Here is a 21,817-nt window from a genome sequence, read left to right as displayed (position 1 = left end):
ATTCCAGGAAAGTTTTTTTTATTAGTTTCTTTTACAGAACATTTACACTGTCATTTAAGCTAATGTGTTTGATAATAAAATGCAATTTTATATGCTGTGTTTTATGAATATATAATGAGATCCAGCTGTGAGCATCATCATTAGCATCACTGTTCTGTGCTTATATCCGCAGTAATATATGTGTGTGGTTGCATCATCTTTATCGTTAAATCCTAACTGTGTAGAACCGTTGAAACACGACTGAGTCTAAGCACACTGCACTCCGGCGTCCTCGGTGTGTTGGCAGTTGTTCACTCCGATTCCATTGTGAGGGCAGTTAAAGATAGAAGCCTCTACTCCGGTGCATCGCAGGTCATCCAGCCAGATCGAACCAGTCCCTGCAGAACGACAACAACAGTGTTCGAATCACACATCAAAAAATATGTTTTTTTTCTCTTCTCGTTCCTTCAGTCGGATGTTTTAGCTTCACTGTGCAGAATAATGTTTGTTGTTTGCTGAGCTCATTGAGAATCTGATTTTTAAGGGTTTACAAGCAGGATTTGTGACATCACAACTAGTTCGGAGCCAGTCGTGGTCCGATATTCAACGTATATACAAGTGTGATGTGGAAACTTGAAGCCTCCAGTGTGTTTATAAAAATGATGGTTACTCTGTGTACGAGTGTTACTATTTTATCTAGATCATGATGAATTGTTCTTGTCTCGTACTGCAACTCTACAACATCAGCAGCCTCATCAGCTGAGGTCAAAGGAAGTTCAGTATTATATTTGTAAAGAGGAAGATGTAGAAATTAAAATTTGTAGCAGAAAGGGTGAGACATGTCATCTGGGGGTCAGATGGACAGGAGAACTGAAAACAGACATGACGTTATCTATAAGTCTGTATTTTGATAGATTAAGAAAAGAACTGGTGTATAAAACCTTGTTATAAGCCCTTGTTATAAGCCCTGTTGCACTGTCAAACGCTCCTTCTTGTACAAGAAAATAAATTCTGTTAAATTTTGATATTTCGGCTCCGGTCTCTATTGTTTAATGGTCATTAAGAAGACATTTTTTTAACACGTTTTGCACAAACACTGAGAATAAACTTTACAGCGAGATGTTTTGTGTCCAGCAGTGACGTAAACCTCTGTAATGAAAAATATAAGCATATTTATATATTCTTACTTTTTAATGGGGGAGATGATATTTTAGGGGTTTCAACCATAGACTGTATAAAAATATGGACGTAGTTACCGTGACGTCATTCGTTGGTTTCTGAAGAGCGGTTTTGAAGCTCCGGCCGTCGCCATCTTGGCAGTGCGTGACGCTGCCTAACTCGCAGCCAATCAAAAATGGGCAAAATGGCTGAAACAAGCCACCTAGCGGCTGGCGGACCTGTCACTCAAAGCAGCCATGTCCTTCATTATGCAGAACTTTACGGCTTAATAACATTTAAACAGGTGAGTTATAAAAATATTCACCTCCCGTACAGTTGTCATGAAAGAGGAAATTAGCTACAGAGACCAAAACCGTTGTTTGTACCAGGCTGTAAACATGTTTATTTCTGCTGTAAAGTTGGGCGTTTTAACATGGGGGTCTATGGGGATTGACTCACTTTTGGAGCCTCAAGTGGTCGTTCAAGGAACTGCAGCTTTTGGCACTTCTACATTGGCTTCATTTTACAGCCCCGGAGGTTGCTGCTTGGCTTCAACATGGTTATTACAGTTTTTTCTCGAAAAACCATATCAGACACACATTATTGTTCAAAGCAGAGTATAGTTATATGTCTGGAGGAGATCTTTAAGGGACGTATTTTACTGCTGAGTAAACTGACGACCCCTGATGAACTGACATATTTTATGGATATTTCATATTATATTCAGAGTATAATGAACCCAAATAATGAAGTCAGTACCTGCAGGAACTTCCAGTTTGGATGAATTTTGAATGAATTATGTCCTGTGAATATTGCAGAGACATCAGAGACTAAACTTTCCTTATAATTTAAATAAAAACTTTAAATTTGTTTAAACTATCATCCATACTGTACTTAATAGACATTCAGTGTTCTGTTCTTCCTGACACTTGGCTGTTGTCCCGTTAGCCCTTCGGTTGTTTTAACAGTTAACTGTGCTAATGCAGGACGAGGCTATTTAGCTGCTTGCTACTCTAGCTTAGCAGAGAGAGAGAAGGCTCTGTGAATACGGTCTGTGCTCATGTCTACTCATTTTACGTCTTTATTGGACAGTGACAGGAAACGAGAAGAATGACCTGAAACAAAGGTTTACTGCTGGAACCGAACTGTTGACGTTGCAGTTAGCCAGTAAGCTACCAGGGCGCGCCACAATATAAGTTTTACATTTGATTGTTTTCTTCACAGAAATGAATGAAAGGCTAAAACATTAATTTTAAAAAAGTTTTCTTACATCTCTTAAAATCAAGAATGCTTCGCGACCCCCCCCCCCTCCCCCTCCCCCAGTGACGCTTTGGTGATCCCAGTGGGGGTCGTGTTGGGAACCAGTGCATCAGAAGATCACTTCTTAATGCACCTTAAATGTAAGTGATAGGGGACAAAATGCACATTCTACATTTTGTGCAAAAGTCTTTTAGGTGCAAAATTCCCTAGAAAGTGTTTTCTTGTTGAGAGAAATAGTAACAAAAAAGGGAAATTTTAACTGAAAAGACCCAGACTGACTTCCTCTTCCTCCACTGCGACATGTAAATGTTTCGTTTCAGTTAAAAAAATGTTGCAACGTCGTATAGAAACATCATTTCTAGGAGACGATGTTGTTCTGAAGCAGTTCTGTGATAAAACACTTCTGTTAAACGCTTGTGCTCACACGTCTCGGACGTTTAATGAACATTATATAAAACACTTTCATTTGATGATTATACATTTTGCATAATTGTAACTGTAGTTTTGAGTTTATACAGATAAAACAGAACAGTGTCAGACTTCATTGTAGTGACATCATCATGTATTACTTTGTTGAGGAAAGTGTTATCAACTGATAGAAACAATGGTCAAATACGTGAAAATAAGATCTGAGGGGTTATAAATGATCACAAAATGAAATCATATATCATAATTAACTAGTCGACATTGTTGAATGTGGATGAAAAATAACATTAAATGTTGAGGATTTTGATGTGATGGCGGCCGCGGTCTTCTTACCTGCATTGGCAGTGAAGGTGGAAGTGGCTCTCTGGTAGCCCAGCATCTTACAGATCACTTTGCCATCCACAGTGTCGAAGCCGTCGTCACACACGGTGCCCCACGCGCCGTTGTGCCGCACCTCCACACGGCCTCGGCTCGGCCCCGGTATCAGACGCACTGCACCTGTTAAAGGTTAAAGGATTGTTTGGTGTTCATGCTAAATATCAAGTGTCTATAAGGTGTGTGTTCTGGATTATTGCTGATATTAAAGAGGACACATATTCTGCACATTTCCAGCTCTGTATTTATATTCTGGGGCTCTACTGGAATATCTTTGCATGATTTCCTTAAAAAAAACCTTATTTATCTTCTACTGGTCCTTTATGCAGCCCCTCAGTTCAGCCTCTGTCTGAAACAGGCCGTTTTAGCTCCTGTCTCTTTAAGGCCCCGCCTCCTGATGAGCCCACTCTGTTCTGATTGGTCAGCTTTCAGGAAGCGACGTAAACAAACTATAGTAGCTGGATTTCACTTCAAATCCATCCAGAATGAACAACACATGGAAACACCTTAGCAACCACCTTAGCAACCAAGGCGACAGAGCAGACGGCTGTTTATGGGCGACGAGCCTTCAGAGCGTTTACAACTAATATTAATATAGAGTCGTTGGTTGTCTGAGCTGTTTGACCAGTAGACAGTAATCCAGCCACGTCGTTCTACAAAGAGTAACGCAGCAGGACATGTGAACTTTTACAGAGTCTTGTCTTTAAATGACCTAAACAGAGAGGGATGTATCGGTGTCAGGGACAGTCCTAGATAAAAAAAAAAACAAATAAAAATAAACTCAATCAGCCTGTTAAAGAAGGCAGGAGAGCTGCTCTGTGTTCACAGTGTCCTCTGAAAACAACGATAATCACGGTAATGACGGTGATGGAAATGGTTGGTGTTATATTAGTATACCATCACATTTCTACTACACACATTCTCAAGCACAAGAAGAAAACAATCAATCAGATTCAATGAGTAGAAATGAGTGTATGAACAGTCTATAAATGAGGCCCTGAGTCTCCTCTGGTCTCCAGGAAACAGCCATATGTTTGCACTGACACCCACCTATCCAAACCTATTTTATCTATCTATTATCTATTTTTTTTTTGTTTTGTTTTGTTTTTAATTGGTCTTCGTGTCCTCTGTAACATCCCATCAGGTGATGATACCAAGTTACTCAATGTGGTATCTCAGAGTTTTAAAGCAAACTGTTGTTCTCTGTCGTCCTGAGCAGACTCACCCTCTGAGGTTCCTTTTTCTCCCTTGGCTCCTTTGACACCTTGTAGTCCGGGGGAGCCTGTGGAGGGAAAAAACAGCTCAGTACATCTTCAAACTGACAGTTTACATGAGCTGAAATGAACTTAAACCATCTACTAGTCATATCACACTGATTGTATCACAGTCACTTTGATTTTGATCAGAGCTAGTCAGCTGTTAGCGCATCTGTAATTAATATCTACATGTTTTATTGTTACTGTTTTAGTTTTTATCATTAACTCATCTCCTCCGTCCATGAGGAAAGGTAGAATAAACTTATATATTTATATACTGGTATGCATACATAGGGGAAAAACATGATTCTAAATCTAGTTTCCTGTTAATGTTTTAATCTTTGAAACGTGAACTCTTAAAACACACTCACCTCTTAGACCAGTACTTCCTCTTGGACCTGATGACAAGACAACAACGTTAGATTTTAGAAAAGCTCTCATAGAAGTTAAACATGTTTTTAAAGATACTTTTTATCAGCATTATGAAAGATACTTGCTGGACCTGAATGATGTGAGTGGATTAAATGTGAAGTCCGTCATTTTTAGAGGCTGATTTAGCAGATAAAAACTCTTTGTGTGTTTGAGAAGTTGCAGCACGGTGACTGAAAGCTTTTAATTCAGATTAAGTGATTAAAGATGAAGCAGGTTCATTCCTGCTGTAAACATCCAGGAAACATTTTTCAATATTTGAGTAATTCCACCCACCTCAATGTGTTTTTTATGTAGATATTAATTGTTTTGTATCTCGATATTATTTATGAAAAAGCCATTATTTGAATACGGCTTTTATATGAGAATGTATTTGTGTCATCATGTGTTATGACATAACTAGTTGATGTACTGATACATATATATTATATATTATATATTATATATGGTAGAGTTCAGCATCCAGATCCATGATGTAATTTAATTAGAAGATTATCTCTATTTCTCTCACTGACTCTCTGACAATATGTGCTGCAAGAGGAGCCGATGAATTAGCATTAGCCTGGCGAGCTAACGGTCAGTAATGGATGAAATGAAGGAAAAACTGTTATAAAGGAGCTTCTTCTCTTCTTGAAACATTCTGACCTTGTTGTGACAACAGATGAAAACCAGTGATGGAAAGTAGCAAAGTACATTTACTCAAGTACTTAAGTACAGTTTGGAGGTACTTGTACTTTACTTGAGTATTTCCATGTGATGCTACTTTCTACATTTCAGAGGGAAATATTGTACTTTCTACTCCACTACATTTATTTGACAGCTTTAGTTACTTTTCAGATGAAGATTTGACACAATGGATAATATAACAAGCTTTTAAAATACAACACATTGTTAAAGATGAAACCAGTGGTTTCCAACCTTTTTGTCTTTTGACGTCTTACAAAAAGCAGTGTGTAGTCGGGGTCACATTTCACATGTCTATGAGTTGTTAACAGCTCCACCAAATAGTGATTTTTCCCTCTAAACTTCTCACATGCTTTCATTTCAATAAATGTTCAAATGATCCAATATTTCAACAAAAATCAAAGATTAGAGAAAAAGTCCAAAAACTGAAAACACATTTGTGTATCAGAACTTTGTTTTTTCTTCTTTCCTCTCCCATTAATCATCTCACCACCCCTCAGATTTATCTGCTGACCCTTTGGAGGGGCCCGACCCCTAGGTTGGGAACCACTGGACTAAACTAGCTAACTGTGTATAAAGTAGTGTAAACTAGCTCCACCTCCAGCAGCTACAACAGTAACATGCTGCTCTAACACTGATGCTTCACTATTAATAATCTAATGATGTCATATATAATAATATATCAGTCAGAGGGACCAAACCACTACTTTTACTGCAATACTTTAACTACATCAAGCTCATAATACTTATGTACTTTTACTGCAATACTTTAACTACATCAAGCTCATAATACTTATGTACTTTTACTGCAATACTTTAACTACATCAAGCTCATAATACTTATGTACTTTTACTGCAATACTTTAACTACATCAAGCTCATAATACTTATGTACTTTTACTGCAATACTTTAACTACATCAAGCTCATAATACTTATGTACTTTTACTGCAGCAGGATTTTTCATGCAGGACTTTTACTTGTAATGGAGTATTTCTACATCGCTGTATTGGTATTTTTACTGCAATAAAGGATCTGAATACTTCTTCTACTGCTGATGAAATCTTCCAACTTTCCTCCACAACTCTTAAAAAGCATCGTAATCGCCTGCAGCAAAGTTTTAATGTTGTTAAGTTCAGCTGGGAAAGATGTTTACCAGCCACATTCATGTGAGTGAAATTCAGAAAAGGGAAAGTTAATCTACAAACCAGTGAGGCAAATAAATTATTTTGAAATGCTGCAGTGTGTGTAATGCCAGTAAAACCAGTTGGCTAATCAGCTGGTAGAGGTTATAACGCTGTATGATCTGTGCTGGTGGGCCATATTCTGTCTTGCCAAAGTAGTCATATAACTTTGTCTTTGAAGGATAGATAATATTAATAATAACATAAATAAAGCTCTCTGTGGGTCGAGTCTTAAAGGCACAGTACAGGCGGGTTCAGGTCTCAGTTTTAGACCCGTCCTGATCTCTATTTTTTGTGGATGCATGTATCAGTCCAACCATGTAGATGTTGTACAGTAAGCAGCTGACCTGGAGGTCCTGGTGGACCTGCTGGTCCGATGTTGCCGCTGTCTCCTTTCAGTCCAGATGTTCCAGGATTTCCTGAAGGTAAACAGCAAAAATACATTCAGTATCTCGTATCACATGAACACACATCTGCAGCCACATGTAAACACACATGTTGAGGTACCTGCTGGTCCCGGGGGCCCCACGTCACCTTTGGCTCCCTGAGTTCCTGCAAATCAAAATATCAAAAACTGTTTTATCTTCTGAAAACTCAAAAAGATTTTAAAGTCACAATATGTAATTTCAGCTGCTCGGCGTCTCAATCAAAACAATAACAAAAGACGGAGTGTGATGACGGTGTGAAGCAGCAAGGGATCATGGGAGTTGTTGTCTTCATTGTTAAATAACCAGCTTCACCGGGATAGGATTACTCCAGTGTTCATCATTCAGGATGTTTTTACCCGCAGAGGTCTCCTCCTCTCCAGAACAAACGGACCCAGAGATTAAAATTGTTAAAATACTAATTAAAACTGTTTCATCTAAAAAATCAATATTTCTCCGACGATGTTTGGTGACCACCGGACTTCCTGGAGGGGCTGTTAGCCGAGCTGCTGCTAACGTTTGTCCAGTTTATTTCTCTGATAACTTAAGATCCAGACGTCCAATGACTAAAATCCTTCTTCTGGCTAAAAGATAAAGTTAAAAACCACCTAAATTTATCATGAAAATGTGTCTTAAAACTGAATAAAAGTCCATTTATAACAGTTTGTGTGGAACAACCACAACGCCGATGTATTATCTTGTATGTGTGTAAGTTACTCTTTGGTAGACGCCATTGTAGCGGACAAACACAGCGCCGCCGTATGCATCTGGTGTGTGTTTACTCTTTGGTAGAGGAGGTATGACGCCATCGACAGGCGACCAAATGAAACGGTCCGTTACTTTGATTAAATGACAGATTTCTCTGAGTTTGAACATTGTTGGAAACATTTGGGATAATGTAAGTACACAACTCAACAACATATATAACATAGGTCTAGTTGTTTTTAGACATTTTAATGTGGAATAATTACATATTATAGCTTTAAATAGAACATGAATAAATAAATAGAGCTGCAACATGAGTCAATGCAGAGAAAATCAACAACTATTTTAATAATCGATTAATTGTTTTGAGTCATTTTTTAAGAAAAAAAAAGTGGTTTCTTTTCTGACATTTTATGGACTGAACCAGTAATCGATTATTATTTCTGCCCTAAAAAGCAGAAATAAAACAAAGCTTGAGTCCTTTTCTGCTTTCAGTTCATCAGAACTGACTTCTTTATTGTGCAGAAAGGTCTTTAAAACAGCATTTAAATAGAAAAAGTCATTAAACAGCAATGTTATGCTGACAAACTCTTCCAGCGATACTCACCTGCGACCCCACGATCTCCTTTCTCTCCCTTTGAACCTGGTCCTTGATTCCCAGGAGGACCCGAAGGACCTGCATCCACACACACATAACGAGTGGAAATTATGAATAAATGTGATATTTGCAAATTGCTTACATTAGTGATATTGTTCATGATGACCTGAAGTTAAAGGAGGAAGAGAAACTGAACAATTTCATAACTTCAATCTGCTGATACATGTTTCCACCCAGGAATTAAATAAAAAAAAATCACTTGATGTTCCAGTTTTACTGGACGAGCAACATGATGTGAAACCAGCGATGAGTTTACCATGAGTCAGTGAGTCACACACACACACACACCAGTTACATATTTACAGGATTTTTCAAGGTTACTTTTAAAAGGCCAATCTTTTCTAATGTATTTATGCTCAAATATGTGATATTATATCCTTTAATATTCCAGTATTTGGTTCTATTGGTGTAGAACATATCTGGCAGGGTTTAGTGACTTCCTAATTATAATTTCTGTATATAATATGTTTTAACTCTATTAACTATTTTTAGCAAACTTTGCCTTAGTTTTAATTAATCATATTAATGTAAAGTTTACATTCTGTAGCTACTTAATATTTGACATTTTTCTCATATGATATCAGTAGCCGAGCTTCCATTTTTACCAAACTTCTAGAAAATTTGGCAAAAGAAAATTTCAATTTAAGGCGTTTAACGTTTCCATCCGCTGCTGTTATGTGAATATTAAGAGTTGGTTCATCACCAGCAGGTGGCGCTAATTCACCAGTCGCTGCCATTAAACCGTCGCAGAAGAAGAAGAAGAAGAAGACAACGAGATGACGACATTAAAACAGCGACAGTCAAAGCTCGAACGATGGAGAACGTGATGGAAATATGACTGTTAGTTTCATGTATTGACGTGAGGAAGGTTACAGTCTCCTCATCATCATCATCGCTCCACACACATCTGGTGTTTCAGCTCTTCAGTGACGTTTAAGTCACATGATTCATGTCAGTCATTATTTATCACTAAGTCACATTTGGCTTTTATCTATACACAAACTTTTCCACCCTTTTTTTTCTTTTTTGCGTTTCCACTCAGTTTTTTATGTGCAAATTGAAGATGTGAATAAAAACAGGTGGATGGAAACACACCCAGTGTAACATTATAGAGACTGTCGGTCTGTCTCAGGTGCTTCTACAGAGTAGATGAATATTCATAACACACTCAGATCAGGTCGGACACACCCACTCTGTCACTGTGGACCAAGTGCAAGCAGGTCATAAGATTCACAATTTTCCAAGTATGGATAGTTTTCAGGTGGATCAAGTGGAAGTATAGTAACAAAAAGAGGAACTTTGGCATAAAAAGACTGTAACGTTGAAAGATATCTACTTGATTTGACTCATTTGGACGCTGAAGCTTCATATTAGCTTCAGATATACATCACTTCCATTGTAAGTGCATTACGAAGGGATCTTCTGATGGTCAGTATGAACAGGAGGAACGATTACTCCACTGTGGTGTTATCAGCCGTTACTGGAACTAGAGACCAGTATGTTGTGTGTGTGTAAGACGAGGCTGAAGAAAGAAAGTGTCCAAATACTGATATGAAACTGTCAAAGCTGCACTCAAATGCCACCACAAGCACTTTATCAGTCATGTGACTTCGGTTTACCAGCATCGACTCGCTAGTTAACACACTGTGACACACACACACACACACACACACACACACACACACACACACACACATAGACCATCAGTGGAAGCTTACCTGGTGATCCACGAGGTCCAGGTGGGCCTGAAACATTGGAAAACAAATGTGAGTTTGATGCCGACAGACTGGAGATTAAAGGTCCACTGTGGACTCTCTGACCTCTAGTATGACCTTGTTATGGAGTTGTCCTGCCAGTAGTCTCACTGGTCTACAGACCTGTTTACTGGTCTGAATCAAAACACTCTGAACCATCTTCAGGCCGTCCAGAATAATGCAGCGAGACTCTTCACTAAAACCAGGAAGTTCTATCATATTTCTCCAATTTTAGCTTCCTTTTATTGACTTCCTGTCATGGAATTGATTTTTTCCTCTTTTACCAGTCAGCGTATTCTGGTTTCAGCTGATTCCTGGAAGCCTCTTTTTTGTTTTGTTTTTTTGTTTTTCTGTTTGTGTCTGTTGGTTTTTGCCTGATTTTATTTGATTGTCTTTTATTGCTCCAGAGATGTTTTATTGTTAAAGGACACATTTGCAGTTTTTCAAGTGTGTCTTAAACCAACAGTCAGGAGCCCAAATGAACATTAAAGCTGTTTTTCTTGCTGTAATCATTCCTCCTGTTCATACTGACCATTAGAAGATCCCTTCATAATGACCTTACAATGGAAGTGATGGAGGATTAAACCCACAGTCCTCCTTCTGTGCAAAAATGTATTTAAAAGTTTATGTGAAGCTAATATGAAGCTTCAGCGTCCAAATGAGTCAAATCAAGTAGATATCTTTCAACGTTACAGTCTTTTTAGTGCCAAAGTTCCTTTTTTTGTTACTATACTTCCACCTGCAGCTCAACAGGGAAACACTGTCCGAGGAAACACAAAGAGGGAATTTGATGCTAAAAAGACTGTAAATGTGTCAGATATCCACTTGATATGACTAACTCAGACTGATGAAGCTGAATAGAAGCTTCACATTGACTTTTAAATGCATGTTTGCACTAAATAACACTAAAAGCACATTCGAAGGATCTTTTAATATCCGGTATGAACAGGAGGAATGATGACAGCGAGGAAAACCTCTTTCACTGTTACTATGGACACCTGACTGCTGGTTTAAGACAGAATGGAAAAACAATCACTTTATTCCACAAATAATCATGGTGAAATGCATCAGTTTGACCTGTAACTCCTGGCTGTCCGGGTTTTCCGTTGAGTCCCGTGTCACCCTTATTTCCTGGAGGTCCAACGCCGCCGCTGTCACCTGGAGAGAAGCATGCAGGTGTGTCAGCTACTGATGGACTGAATCTGCTGCTGATGATTGTGTTAGAGTATTAATGTGCCTATATGTCATCACACAAACAGTAACAATGCAGGCTGTGTTGATTAATAAGTCGATTAGACCACACACACACACACACACACACACACACAAAAGGAAATTACTACGTTTCAATCAAACGTCTTTATAAATTAACGAGTGTAAAATTCTAACGTTAGAGTCTCACTACACCTCACGCCTGAAATGAAAGGCTTATCCTAAAGATGCCACTCGATGAAAGGCTTTAATTACCCTTTAGGAAGTATGCTCAGCAAAATGAATGTTAAAGGTGCTTAATAAATATCATAGCAATCTGCTGATTTAGACTCAACCTGAGAGGATACAAATATCAACAACAAGTTTCATGCTGATCTGGCCAGTGGCTGTTAAGGGACTGTATGTTGACTCCACCTGGCCTGGTACCAAAAGATAAAATGTTATTATGAGACTGTCCTCCCAAGGAAAACGACACAGTATGTCAGAAAGTCAGTCATCCAAAAATGACATATAGTTAGGTTTGAGTGTCAGGTGGCATCTAGTGGCTGTAATAATTATGACCCGGAGCAGCGGTGCAGTTCAGATGATGTATATACAGTATATGGAGGGGTGGATGCAGGCGACTTCACCACAGGAGACCTCTGTTCATTTCCTGTTTGCAATGAGTCTGGACAGTTTTTTTTAAAAAACCATAACTGACGATGAAGATGTAATAACTTTAACTCACACCACAAGTTTCCGTAATCTTAAAGGGGTACATATTCTGCACAGTTCCAGCTCTATATTTATATTCTGGGTCTCTACTGGAATATCTTTGCATGATTTCCAGTTAAAAACTCCTTATTTATCTTCTACTGGTCCTTTATGCAGCCCCTCAGTTCAGCCTCTGTCTGAAACAGGCCGTTTTAGCTCCTGTCTCTTTAAGGCCCCGCCTCCTGATGAGCCCACTCTGTTCTGATTGGTCAGCTTCAGGACGCTTCCTCCGGCTCCGGAGGCTACGTAAACAAACTATAGTAGCAGGATTTCACTTCTTTTTCTCCTTCTTTACTCCAAATGTCAACTTCTCAAATCCATCCGTACGTGTTGGAGCTGAAATCCACAACAACAACCTTAGCAACCACCTTAGCAACCACCTTAGCAACCAAGGCTACAGAACGGACGGCCATTTATGTCAGCTCATCAGCAAGGTAGAAAAAAAATGTTGCAAATGAAGCGTTAAGTTCAGATTGAAGCCGCGACTTTTGACTTGCAGGCAGCATTTCTACATACGTTAACCTCAAGTTTTGTAACTTTGACCACATTTCACATCCGACATCAGAACAGGAAATAAATAATAGGAAACCACAAAAAGCAGAATATGGTCCCTTTAACACAGTGATCATTTGAACCCAAACCATCATCTTTCCTTAAACATAACCAGACCTGAACCACAGCGTTGTCACATCATAAAACATCATTACTGTTTTAACAGTGACACAGACATGATGTCACCCTGCAGATTACTGCTGATAGCGGCGCCAGATTAGAAAAAGCTTCTATGTGTCGTTCTGGAGTCACATGATCATTTAATTCGGAGGACTTGTTGCATTGTTTATATTTTTCAGCTTCAGTTTATTTAGTCTTAGTTTCTGTTTATTTTAAGGTAGTAAATCTATATGAAACTGAAACAAAACCTGTTCATACACACATGCACACAAACACAGAAGTGAAGCTCAGATCGCATCTTGATCCATGTTAGCGTCTGATAAATTCTTATTATTTAGGGTAAAAACACCACACTGTACAGCTGTGGGGTTTTTTTTTTATTCAGGGTTGATCTGTTGTGAAACATCTGCCTCAGACTCGGGTAATTTGACAGCTTTAGTTAAAGTCCACCCCCCCCCCCCCCCGATAGAGACTTCATACAGGAAATGTCAGTGCATTGACTAAGTTGCGAGGGCATGCGAAATAACGGCTGCAGCTCATCCATCAGCCGCGTCTCATCAGCCGTCTGACAACAGATGACAGGTCATCAAGGCCGGGATCATCGCCTGGACCTGCAGCTGAAAGTTAATGCTGCACAGACACACCGTCAGCTGAATCAAACGCAGAGAAAGTTTGATCCCGGTTGTCGTTCTCTGACTCCGAGGTTAGAGATTAAACTCTTTCTCTGAACTAGTTTGATATCACGTCATTTGATCGGTAATGTTCAGGTCTGTTCCTCCACACACACACACACACACACACACACACACACACACACACACACACACACACACACTCACTTACCACATACCCACACTTCTTATTTTTAACTTCAGCTTCTGACGTCATTTTGCATCTTTGCATATGGTCGACTCACCTTTGAGGCCCCTCTCTCCTGGTTGACCTGGCAGCCCATTTGTACCTGGAGGTCCACGAAGTCCAGGAGATCCAGGAGATCCATGAGGTCCAGAAGGTCCAGCAGGTCCAGCAGGTCCAGCAGGTCCTGAGGACACACACACACACACACACACACATTTCTAGGGTCAATAAATTCTGTCCAGGTTGTCACAGTTTTACACTTTGCATGATTGTGAACAGTTACTGAGACCGAACCCTCGACAAGGTGACAACCAGAAAAAATGCTTTCTTTGTTTCCATGACAACGGGCCTCATGCATGAAGCGCTCGTACAAACGGATTCATTCTTAAGATGCACAAGTGATTTAAGAGCGAAATTTAGGAGCTCAGAGCTGTCGTGTGCGTGTCATGAATACATCATCTCTGCCTTTCTTCACAGCGGAGAAACACTTGTTTGACTCATACAAATGTTATAATGTCCTGATATTTTTTTTTGTCATATTTCGGTGCTTCTACATCTCAGTAGTTGTTGGAAACTTCTCTCACTCTGACAGCTGTCTCTATCTCTCTGCAGCTCTCTGTCCACCTCTCATATTAATCATGGAGCGTTTTTTGTTTTAGAAAGACTTTTTTTTTTTTGGCATCTAACTTCATGTCAAAGCGTTTCCTCTTTATTTCTGTCACAGTGCAGCTGCTGCTCTGATGGATTCATGTTTTCTAATAGTTTCAGGTCTCCTACTGATGCTCCTAAATCTGTTTCTGTCTGCTGATTTCTGACAGCAGGACTTGAAGCTGTGCAGTGTTTTTATTCTCTGGGAACTTTTTTTGTGAATAAAACTCGCCCACGAACGGAGCTGAACAAGGAGCCTTTTATGTATGTACAGTTTTTTATTGTTATAGCTTTATTTATTCAGGAATCTAATCGAGACCTGAGAACAGGTTACACACACACACACACAGGATCACAGTAATAAACGGTTCATTCACAAAACAGTCATCACACTACTTGAAACAATCAAACCAGTCTGTCCCAGTTCAGAGGAACTTTTAAGAGCCAAACTGCTCTGTGATCTGGTGTCACAGTTATCAGCTCAGAGCTCAACTAACAAGGCTGAAACAAGCGATTTATGACAAGTTTGTGACGTGAAGAGACTTTGTTGAATCTGACTTTGAACAGTCATAGAAACAAACCTCACAGAAAAATGTCAGAGAGGATAAAAATGGTAAAATGTTCTTATTCACAGACACACATGTGACATCTTACCTGGTTTGAGGCTAATGGCCGTCAGTTTGTCTCCCAGGTTGTTTGTGCTCGTGTTCAGCAGGTTTAGGTCGGCCTTCATCCTGTCCAGCTGACCCTCCTCTCCACACAGGCTGTTGACCTGTCGTCACGGCAACCGATGGAAAAACATGACTGTGATTTTTAAAGATTAAAGATCCCCCTGCTTCCAGTCTTTGTGCTAAGCTAGGCTAACCAAAACTATTTGTACGGATCTGATTTATTTATTATATTTACTTTTTGTGGCTGATGTATTGGACATGCAGAGCTAAAGTAAATTAAAAAGTCTGAACTGAACAAAAACAAACGTTGCACATAAACAGCAGGAGGACCTGGTTCTGAAGGGTCCACACGTGGCCCTTCAGGGTCTTGGTTTCTTGGGTGTTGTTGTGGATGAGAGTTTGGAGGTCGCCATCGCCCTGCTCTTCACCCGTAGGAATGTGATTGGACGACAGCTGTTCTGACCTGGCGTCAGAATGCGACTCAAACATGAAAACTGGGAGCGAGAGGAAGAAATAAACACGTTTCATGTCATTGACATTAAATAACAGCATCAGTTTGATGTGTAGTTTGTGACAAAAAGACAGTTGCACATACTGGTATATAAATAATAATCACATTGAAAAATTAAAGCAGCGTTGGTCAGGACCTCGCACTCATTTTGCTTTTTAAAAATGAGGGATATTTATTACAAGTGTGGTGTGCTTTTATTTTGAAAGATTGATTGTCAGGATGAGAATTTTCTGCAGGGTGAGACGTGTCTGTCTTGCTCACACCTGTGTCATCAAAATTAAGCAAGTTTTGGGCTCATTCACTTGACTTTCAATTAGTAAATTGAAAACTCTTGATGAGTTTGTGTGTAAAACAAACTATTTTCCTAATTTTCATCAAGTCTATTTTTAGAAAAGGAAAGACTTTTAACCCACATGACCTGTATCAAAGTTTGAAGCTGATACCATTAACGCCCTCGGAGGGGACAGCGTTTGTTCAGGGTCCAAAAGTCTTATTTTGAAAGGCTGATTGTGGACTTCCTGTTGGATTTAGGTCAGGTGTGTCTGCATATGATTTGTAGGTCTTGATGAGATGAATAATTGAGTTTTGGTTTGATCTCTCTACAACATTCCTACGGGCCGTGGCGGCCATTTTGTTACATAGGTGGCGCTAGAGAGCACATTTTGGCACTTTAGGGGTTAATTTTTACATTTTATCAAATTTTTCACCGGACCTGATGTGCGTGCCAAATTTGGTGAGTTTTTGAGCATGTTTAGGGGGTCAAATTTAGGGTTTAAGTGGCGTAATAATAAAGAAACAAACAAACAAACAAACACACGAAAAACAATAGGGTCTTCGCCCTCAGGCAGAGGACTACTGTTTTACAGTAGTCCTCTGCCTTTTGGGCTCGGTCCCTAATAAATAAGTGATAGTAAATAATACTATCTGTATGCAGTTGTACCTTTATAGAGGAGGAAGGCATTAAGGGGGGTCTGTAAGATGAGGTAAACAACCACAATGTTCAAACACCACTGTCTTCTGGGCTTCGCTGGCTTCAGATCTGAAACACAAACAGCAAAAACTATATTTAAAACACTGGAATATGACCAGTACAGGGGTGGAGCAGGCTTCTCGTCATCACAGGGAAGTCATTTCAGGAGACAGAAAGTCGCCCGGGTTCATCCAGCTGATACAAAAACGCTTTTATAAATTTGGAAAGCTGCGAGCATGAAACATTTCGACAAGCGGTGGAAAATGTCAGCTGTCAATCGCGATGAAAACCTGGAGGGGAGCAACGGAGACGGATTCTTTTTTATTATTGGCAGTAAAGTGAAAAAACTGACACTTGACCAAACTGGTTATGACTGGGAGGTAAACTACTGTCCCCTCTGAAGGTGTTTGTGTATGAAGAATATGTAACATGCATCTGATCAGTGATGGTATTTCTTCCTGTTTTCACCTCAGACTAGTGAATGGAGAAGATAAGGTGCTTCCATCTTTTAAGCAGTTTCAACAATAATGTCTCAAAAATGATGTTTAAATAATACGTTTGAACATATCAGCAAAATGTTCACTGACAACATATTTAATTAGTTTTTCTTCAGTATCTACTCTCTGCTTAAAAACTGTAGCCTTGGTTGAATATTGTCAGCTTTTCTGCATATTCACATGCACAGTGGCGTCTCTGACATCTTTTACTCTTTGGAGTCGTTTCTAAATAAACTAAAGTAACTGCCGTCTTCAGCAGTGGTGGAAAGTAACTAAGTACGTTTATTCAAGTATGTCTTACAAAAAGCAGTGTGTAGTCGGGGTCACATTTCACATGTCTATGAGTTGTTAACAGCTCCACCAAATAGTGATTTTTCCCTCTAAACTTCTCACATGCTTTCATTTCAATAAATGTTCAAATGATCCAATATTTCAGCAAAAATCAAAGATTAGAGAAAAAGTCCAAAAACTGAAAACAGATTTGTGTATCAGAACTTTGTTTTTTCTTCTTTCCTCTCCCATTAATCATCTCACCACCCCTCAGATTTATCTGCTGACCCTTTGGAGGGCCCCGACCCCTAGGTTGGGAACCACTGGACTAAACTAGCTAACTGTATATAAAGTAGTGTAAACTAGCTCCACCTCCAGCAGCTACAACAGTAACATGCTGCTCTAACACTGATGCTTCACTATTAATAATCTAATGATGTCATATATAATAATATATCAGTCAGAGGGACCAAACCACTACTTTTACTGCAATACTTTAACTACATCAAGCTCATAATACTTATGTACTTTTACTGCAATACTTTAACTACATCAAGCTCATAATACTTATGTACTTTTACTGCAATACTTTAACTACATCAAGCTCATAATACTTATGTACTTTTACTGCAATACTTTAACTACATCAAGCTCATAATACTTATGTACTTTTACTGCAATACTTTAACTACATCAAGCTCATAATACTTATGTACTTTTACTGCAATACTTTAACTACATCAAGCTCATAATACTTATGTACTTTTACTGCAATACTTTAACTACATCAAGCTCATAATACTTATGTACTTTTACTGTAATACTTTAACTACATCAAGCTCATAATACTTATGTACTTTTACTGCAATACTTTAACTACATCAAGCTCATAATACTTATGTACTTTTACTGCAATACTTTAACTACATCAAGCTCATAATACTTATGTACTTTTACTGCAATACTTTAACTACATCAAGCTCATAATACTTATGCTCATGTGAGCACTGTTGGCATATTTTCTGTAATTGTTACTTATTAAATGTAATTATTGGCCAAACTTTGTCAGAGTTGTTCAACACATATACACTACACACTACTAATAATTACTAAATGTATTTTTAATGTTTCAGGTTTGTTTTGTCATGACTGCAGTGGGACATTAAAGGATCAGTCTGGTGATTTTCTATACTGTTCTTCTTGTCAACAAATCTCATGTTTGGATCCAAACCAACAATGAACTGATCTACTAACAAGTATTGTGTTTGTGTCAAAGCCTGATGTATCTTATTCCTCTGTTGTTGTCCAGAAACTATTAAAAATAACGTCAATGAGCCTCATCACTGCACTGGCTGACAGTTGTTGCTGCCTCTAAATATTTAGGGAATATATCCAGGAATCTGTTTGAAATCATATGAAACTGATCTTTAAGTATAATTTGATGCATTTACTATCCTACGTTTCCCTTCAATAAATGATGACATTTACTATTTAATGTCCTTGTATGAGTCGCCGTGTTTTAACATGGTGATGAACCTGTTTGTCTGCTGTTTCCTGTCTAACATTAAAGATGAATCATTGCTTCCACCTGCTGGTCACAGCTGCCACTTCATTCACTCTCAGGTTGAACAGCTGGAACGCTTCAACATACACCCAACATCCTCCTACTGTCTATTTCATTATCTTCTGTAATATATCATTAATGGCTTTGGTAAGGATTTATCTTACAGCTCTTTCAGTTTTATATGATAATAATAATTAGCAGGTATTTAGTGTTTAATGTTTAGGACATTTTACAGAGAGGAAGATGCAGTTTGGTTCAAATTATAAGAAAAAACTGCAGAAAGTGTGAAGCAGGTTAATTGTGCCCAATCATCACTCTCACTGAGAAATTCTTCCTTTTCCATGTGTCATTTTATGCGTCAAACGACATATTAGAACATTAGACTGTTTCCTAAAAACTCCATAATGAGCACATTTCCTGTGTACTAACACTGCATAACCCTCTCAAAGAGATGACTTAAGAATGAAAAGCTACACAACAGCTACTGTTAGGAAACTATTGAAAGAACCTAATATGCTGATATAATAATTAGTACTAAATTGCACCACCCGCTTTGTAAAATGTCCAAAAAGTGAATTGTTAAATATCTGCAAATTACTCAAAATTTCCAGGAAATTTGTGTAAAATTAAAGCTTAAAACCTCACTCGACTATTCTACTGTATTATTTACTTTAAAATAACATGAATGGTTTGTTGACAGTGCAGAATTCACATGTAGTAAATGTTTTGTTGTGAATATTTAGTTACATGTTCTCAGTTTTAGTTCCAGTTTCAGTTTGTTTCTGTGCTCTTTTACAACATCATGACTTCTTTGTTTTGTTTTGTTCAACCTGAAAATAACTCGTGAACCGAACCGGTGGACATTTTGACATCAAAGCAAGAAAATCACAGGTGTAAATGATGTAAAAACCTTTGATAAAGCTGCTGAACACTACCTGCTCAGCACCAAACACACACAGTACTTGTTAGTAGATGAGTTCATTGTTGGTTTTGGTTTGTTGACAATAAGAAAAATATTTTTAAAAATAATCATCAGCCTTCTTCTTTTAGTAAGTCCAAATGTGTGCTGTGAGGTTTGTTTCTAAGAAAACGCCACCAAAAGCTGAAGAACGTGTCGTCAGGAGCTGTGACTCAACAGATGAAAGAGGAAGGAAAGAAAGAACAAAGATTCATCTGTTATTCTGCTGAGAAGATCATTTCTATCTGGTGGAGAAAAGAGCAACTTTTATTTGAGTCATGACAGTCAGAAGCTCTACTTTATTATTATTATTAAGTTAAATAGCATTTAGCTCACTTATTACAGTAATTCATTATTTACTCAATATATATGGAAATGTTCTCAACACTCAGTTTCATACTTTGAGAGTGAATGATCTTGTCTATAAAAATATATAATAAATCTATATATTCTTATAGATTTTGTCCTTTAAGAGACAGTTTCCACCAACACAGCTCATCTCATGTAGACTTGCAGTACTTCATGTGTTATCACATGTGCATTCTTCAGTTTTGGAAGTTTGACTCTTTTAAGCATTTAAATTGTTGCCAAACTGAAGTTTTATGAATATAAATATACTCAGTTCATCACCGTCGACATGCCAGAGAGCAGTCAGCTGCTCTGATTGGCCAGTCAACACTTCAATATGACAGAATATGGAAATAGAATCATTAAAGGGCCGAAGTTCATCTTCTTGTATATTTTGAGTTTTGCGATGCATTATTTTTAATTGGTTAATTTATGGATTGTAATTAAAGTTGCCCTGTGGAGTTTTACTGTAAACAAACAAAAGCTGATTCTTAAAGTATTGTAACTCCTGCATTGTTTACATCCTTGTTTACTAGCTCGAAGACTTTATTGAGGCGTTGATGCAACAGAGATGCTTTAACGTAGCAGTCTGTGACATTTAAAGGATCAGTCTGCTGATTTTCTATATTTTTCTTCTTGTCAACAAATCTCATGTTTGGATCCAAACCAACAACAAACTGATCTACTAACAAGTGTTGTGTTTGTATCTTATTCCTCTGTTGTTGTCCAGTGAGTCACAGCGCTGCACTGGGTCACATGTTCCTTCATCATGAAGAGTTTGGTCTCGTTAGTTTGTTTAGAAACGGCTCCAAAGACTAATAACAGCATCATGTTTTCAGTCTCTGGAGAGTAGTTCTGTGTAAGGTAGACGCTACTGAGCATGTGCAAGAACATGGTTGTGATATGTAGCACAACAAGCTAGTGAAGCTCTGCAAACAGAACCGTGTTCCTGCACATGCTCAGTAGCGTCACCAGCCTCACTCTGACTGTTGAGTTGAGGGTGACTTCAATGACTAAGAGATCGACTTTAAATGTCCTTTTTTTTAAAATAAAAAAAATCACCCACATGGATCTTTAAGTCTATAAATGACAAAAGTAATATTACAGTTAACAAGCTGCTTAATGTAATAAACTCTGTCAGTAAAAACAACCTTGAATGTTTTAGTTTTGACAAATAAAAAGGTGTCCGACTGTTTTCTTAGCCATGAATCAGGTCTTTTACCTGTTGCTTTTTCTGGGGGAATCATCTCAAACTGCATCTATTAGCTCTGAAGAGTTCTGTTTTCATACTCACTGTCATGCTGGAAGCTGTAGAGATCACTCCTGCTGAGCGACATGTCAAACAGTGGGTTACTCTGAGTGTACGAGACCCGATCGTTGGCCGCGTCCACTGATGTTTCCATGCTCCCAAAGAGTCCAGAGTCACCTTCACCTCCTATATCAGATACTCTTATAACACACAGTGCATGACGTTAGGAAAACGTGAATCTCCCCCAGATTGCAACAGAACCTCCTCACAAAATGACTTTCATGGACACGGATTGAAGTAGAGGAAGGAAACGCATCTGATTTGTAGCTGAGGTGGCCAAAAAT

At 38.5% G+C, this 21,817-nt stretch overlaps 1 protein-coding gene and 1 long non-coding RNA gene across 3 annotated transcripts; one reads left to right on the top strand and one right to left on the bottom strand.

The window, feature by feature from the left end:
- Window positions 1–8: 8 nt before the first annotated feature.
- On the bottom strand, window positions 9–21,729 carry marco (macrophage receptor with collagenous structure). Of its 2 annotated transcripts, none has more exons than XM_044366733.1 (14): window positions 21,519–21,729; window positions 16,558–16,656; window positions 15,437–15,600; window positions 15,090–15,207; window positions 13,846–13,962; window positions 11,370–11,450; window positions 10,257–10,283; window positions 8,488–8,556; window positions 7,258–7,302; window positions 7,098–7,169; window positions 4,826–4,852; window positions 4,424–4,480; window positions 3,157–3,321; window positions 9–377 (listed from the first exon to the last, which is right to left on the bottom strand). In XM_044366733.1, exons 1-14 carry the CDS (start codon window positions 21,625–21,627, stop codon window positions 247–249), a joined length of 1,281 nt encoding a protein of 426 aa, XP_044222668.1. In that variant the 5' UTR covers window positions 21,628–21,729; the 3' UTR covers window positions 9–246. The 2 variants fall into 2 exon arrangements, with proteins under 2 accessions (XP_044222668.1, XP_044222667.1); XM_044366732.1 differs by having other exon boundaries at window positions 13,846–13,971; window positions 21,519–21,728.
- LOC122992799 lies at window positions 417–17,718 on the top strand. Its single transcript, XR_006406146.1, has 3 exons — window positions 417–626; window positions 6,988–6,992; window positions 17,708–17,718. It is a non-coding gene; the product is annotated as an uncharacterized LOC122992799 (long non-coding RNA).
- Window positions 21,730–21,817: the final 88 nt, after the last annotated feature.

This window comes from Thunnus albacares, chromosome 11 (genome assembly GCF_914725855.1).
Source record: "Thunnus albacares chromosome 11, fThuAlb1.1, whole genome shotgun sequence".
Taxonomy (NCBI): Eukaryota; Metazoa; Chordata; class Actinopteri; order Scombriformes; family Scombridae; genus Thunnus; species Thunnus albacares.
The sequence above is the reverse complement of the archived record's forward strand: the minus strand, read 5'-3'. Positions and strand labels throughout refer to the sequence as shown.

Excerpts from the sequence above, each read along its gene's own strand:
- marco (XM_044366732.1), bottom strand. The coding sequence starts at position 21,627 with ATGGAAACATCAGTGGACGCGGCCAACGATCGGGTCTCGTACACTCAG. Across the intron at positions 10,284-11,369 it reads CGGACAGCCAGGAGTTACAG|GCCCACCTGGACCTCGTGGA; the intron begins GTCAAACTGATG and ends CCAATGTTTCAG. Across the intron at positions 7,303-8,487 it reads AGGAGATCGTGGGGTCGCAG|GAACTCAGGGAGCCAAAGGT; the intron begins GTGAGTATCGCT and ends TTTGATTTGCAG.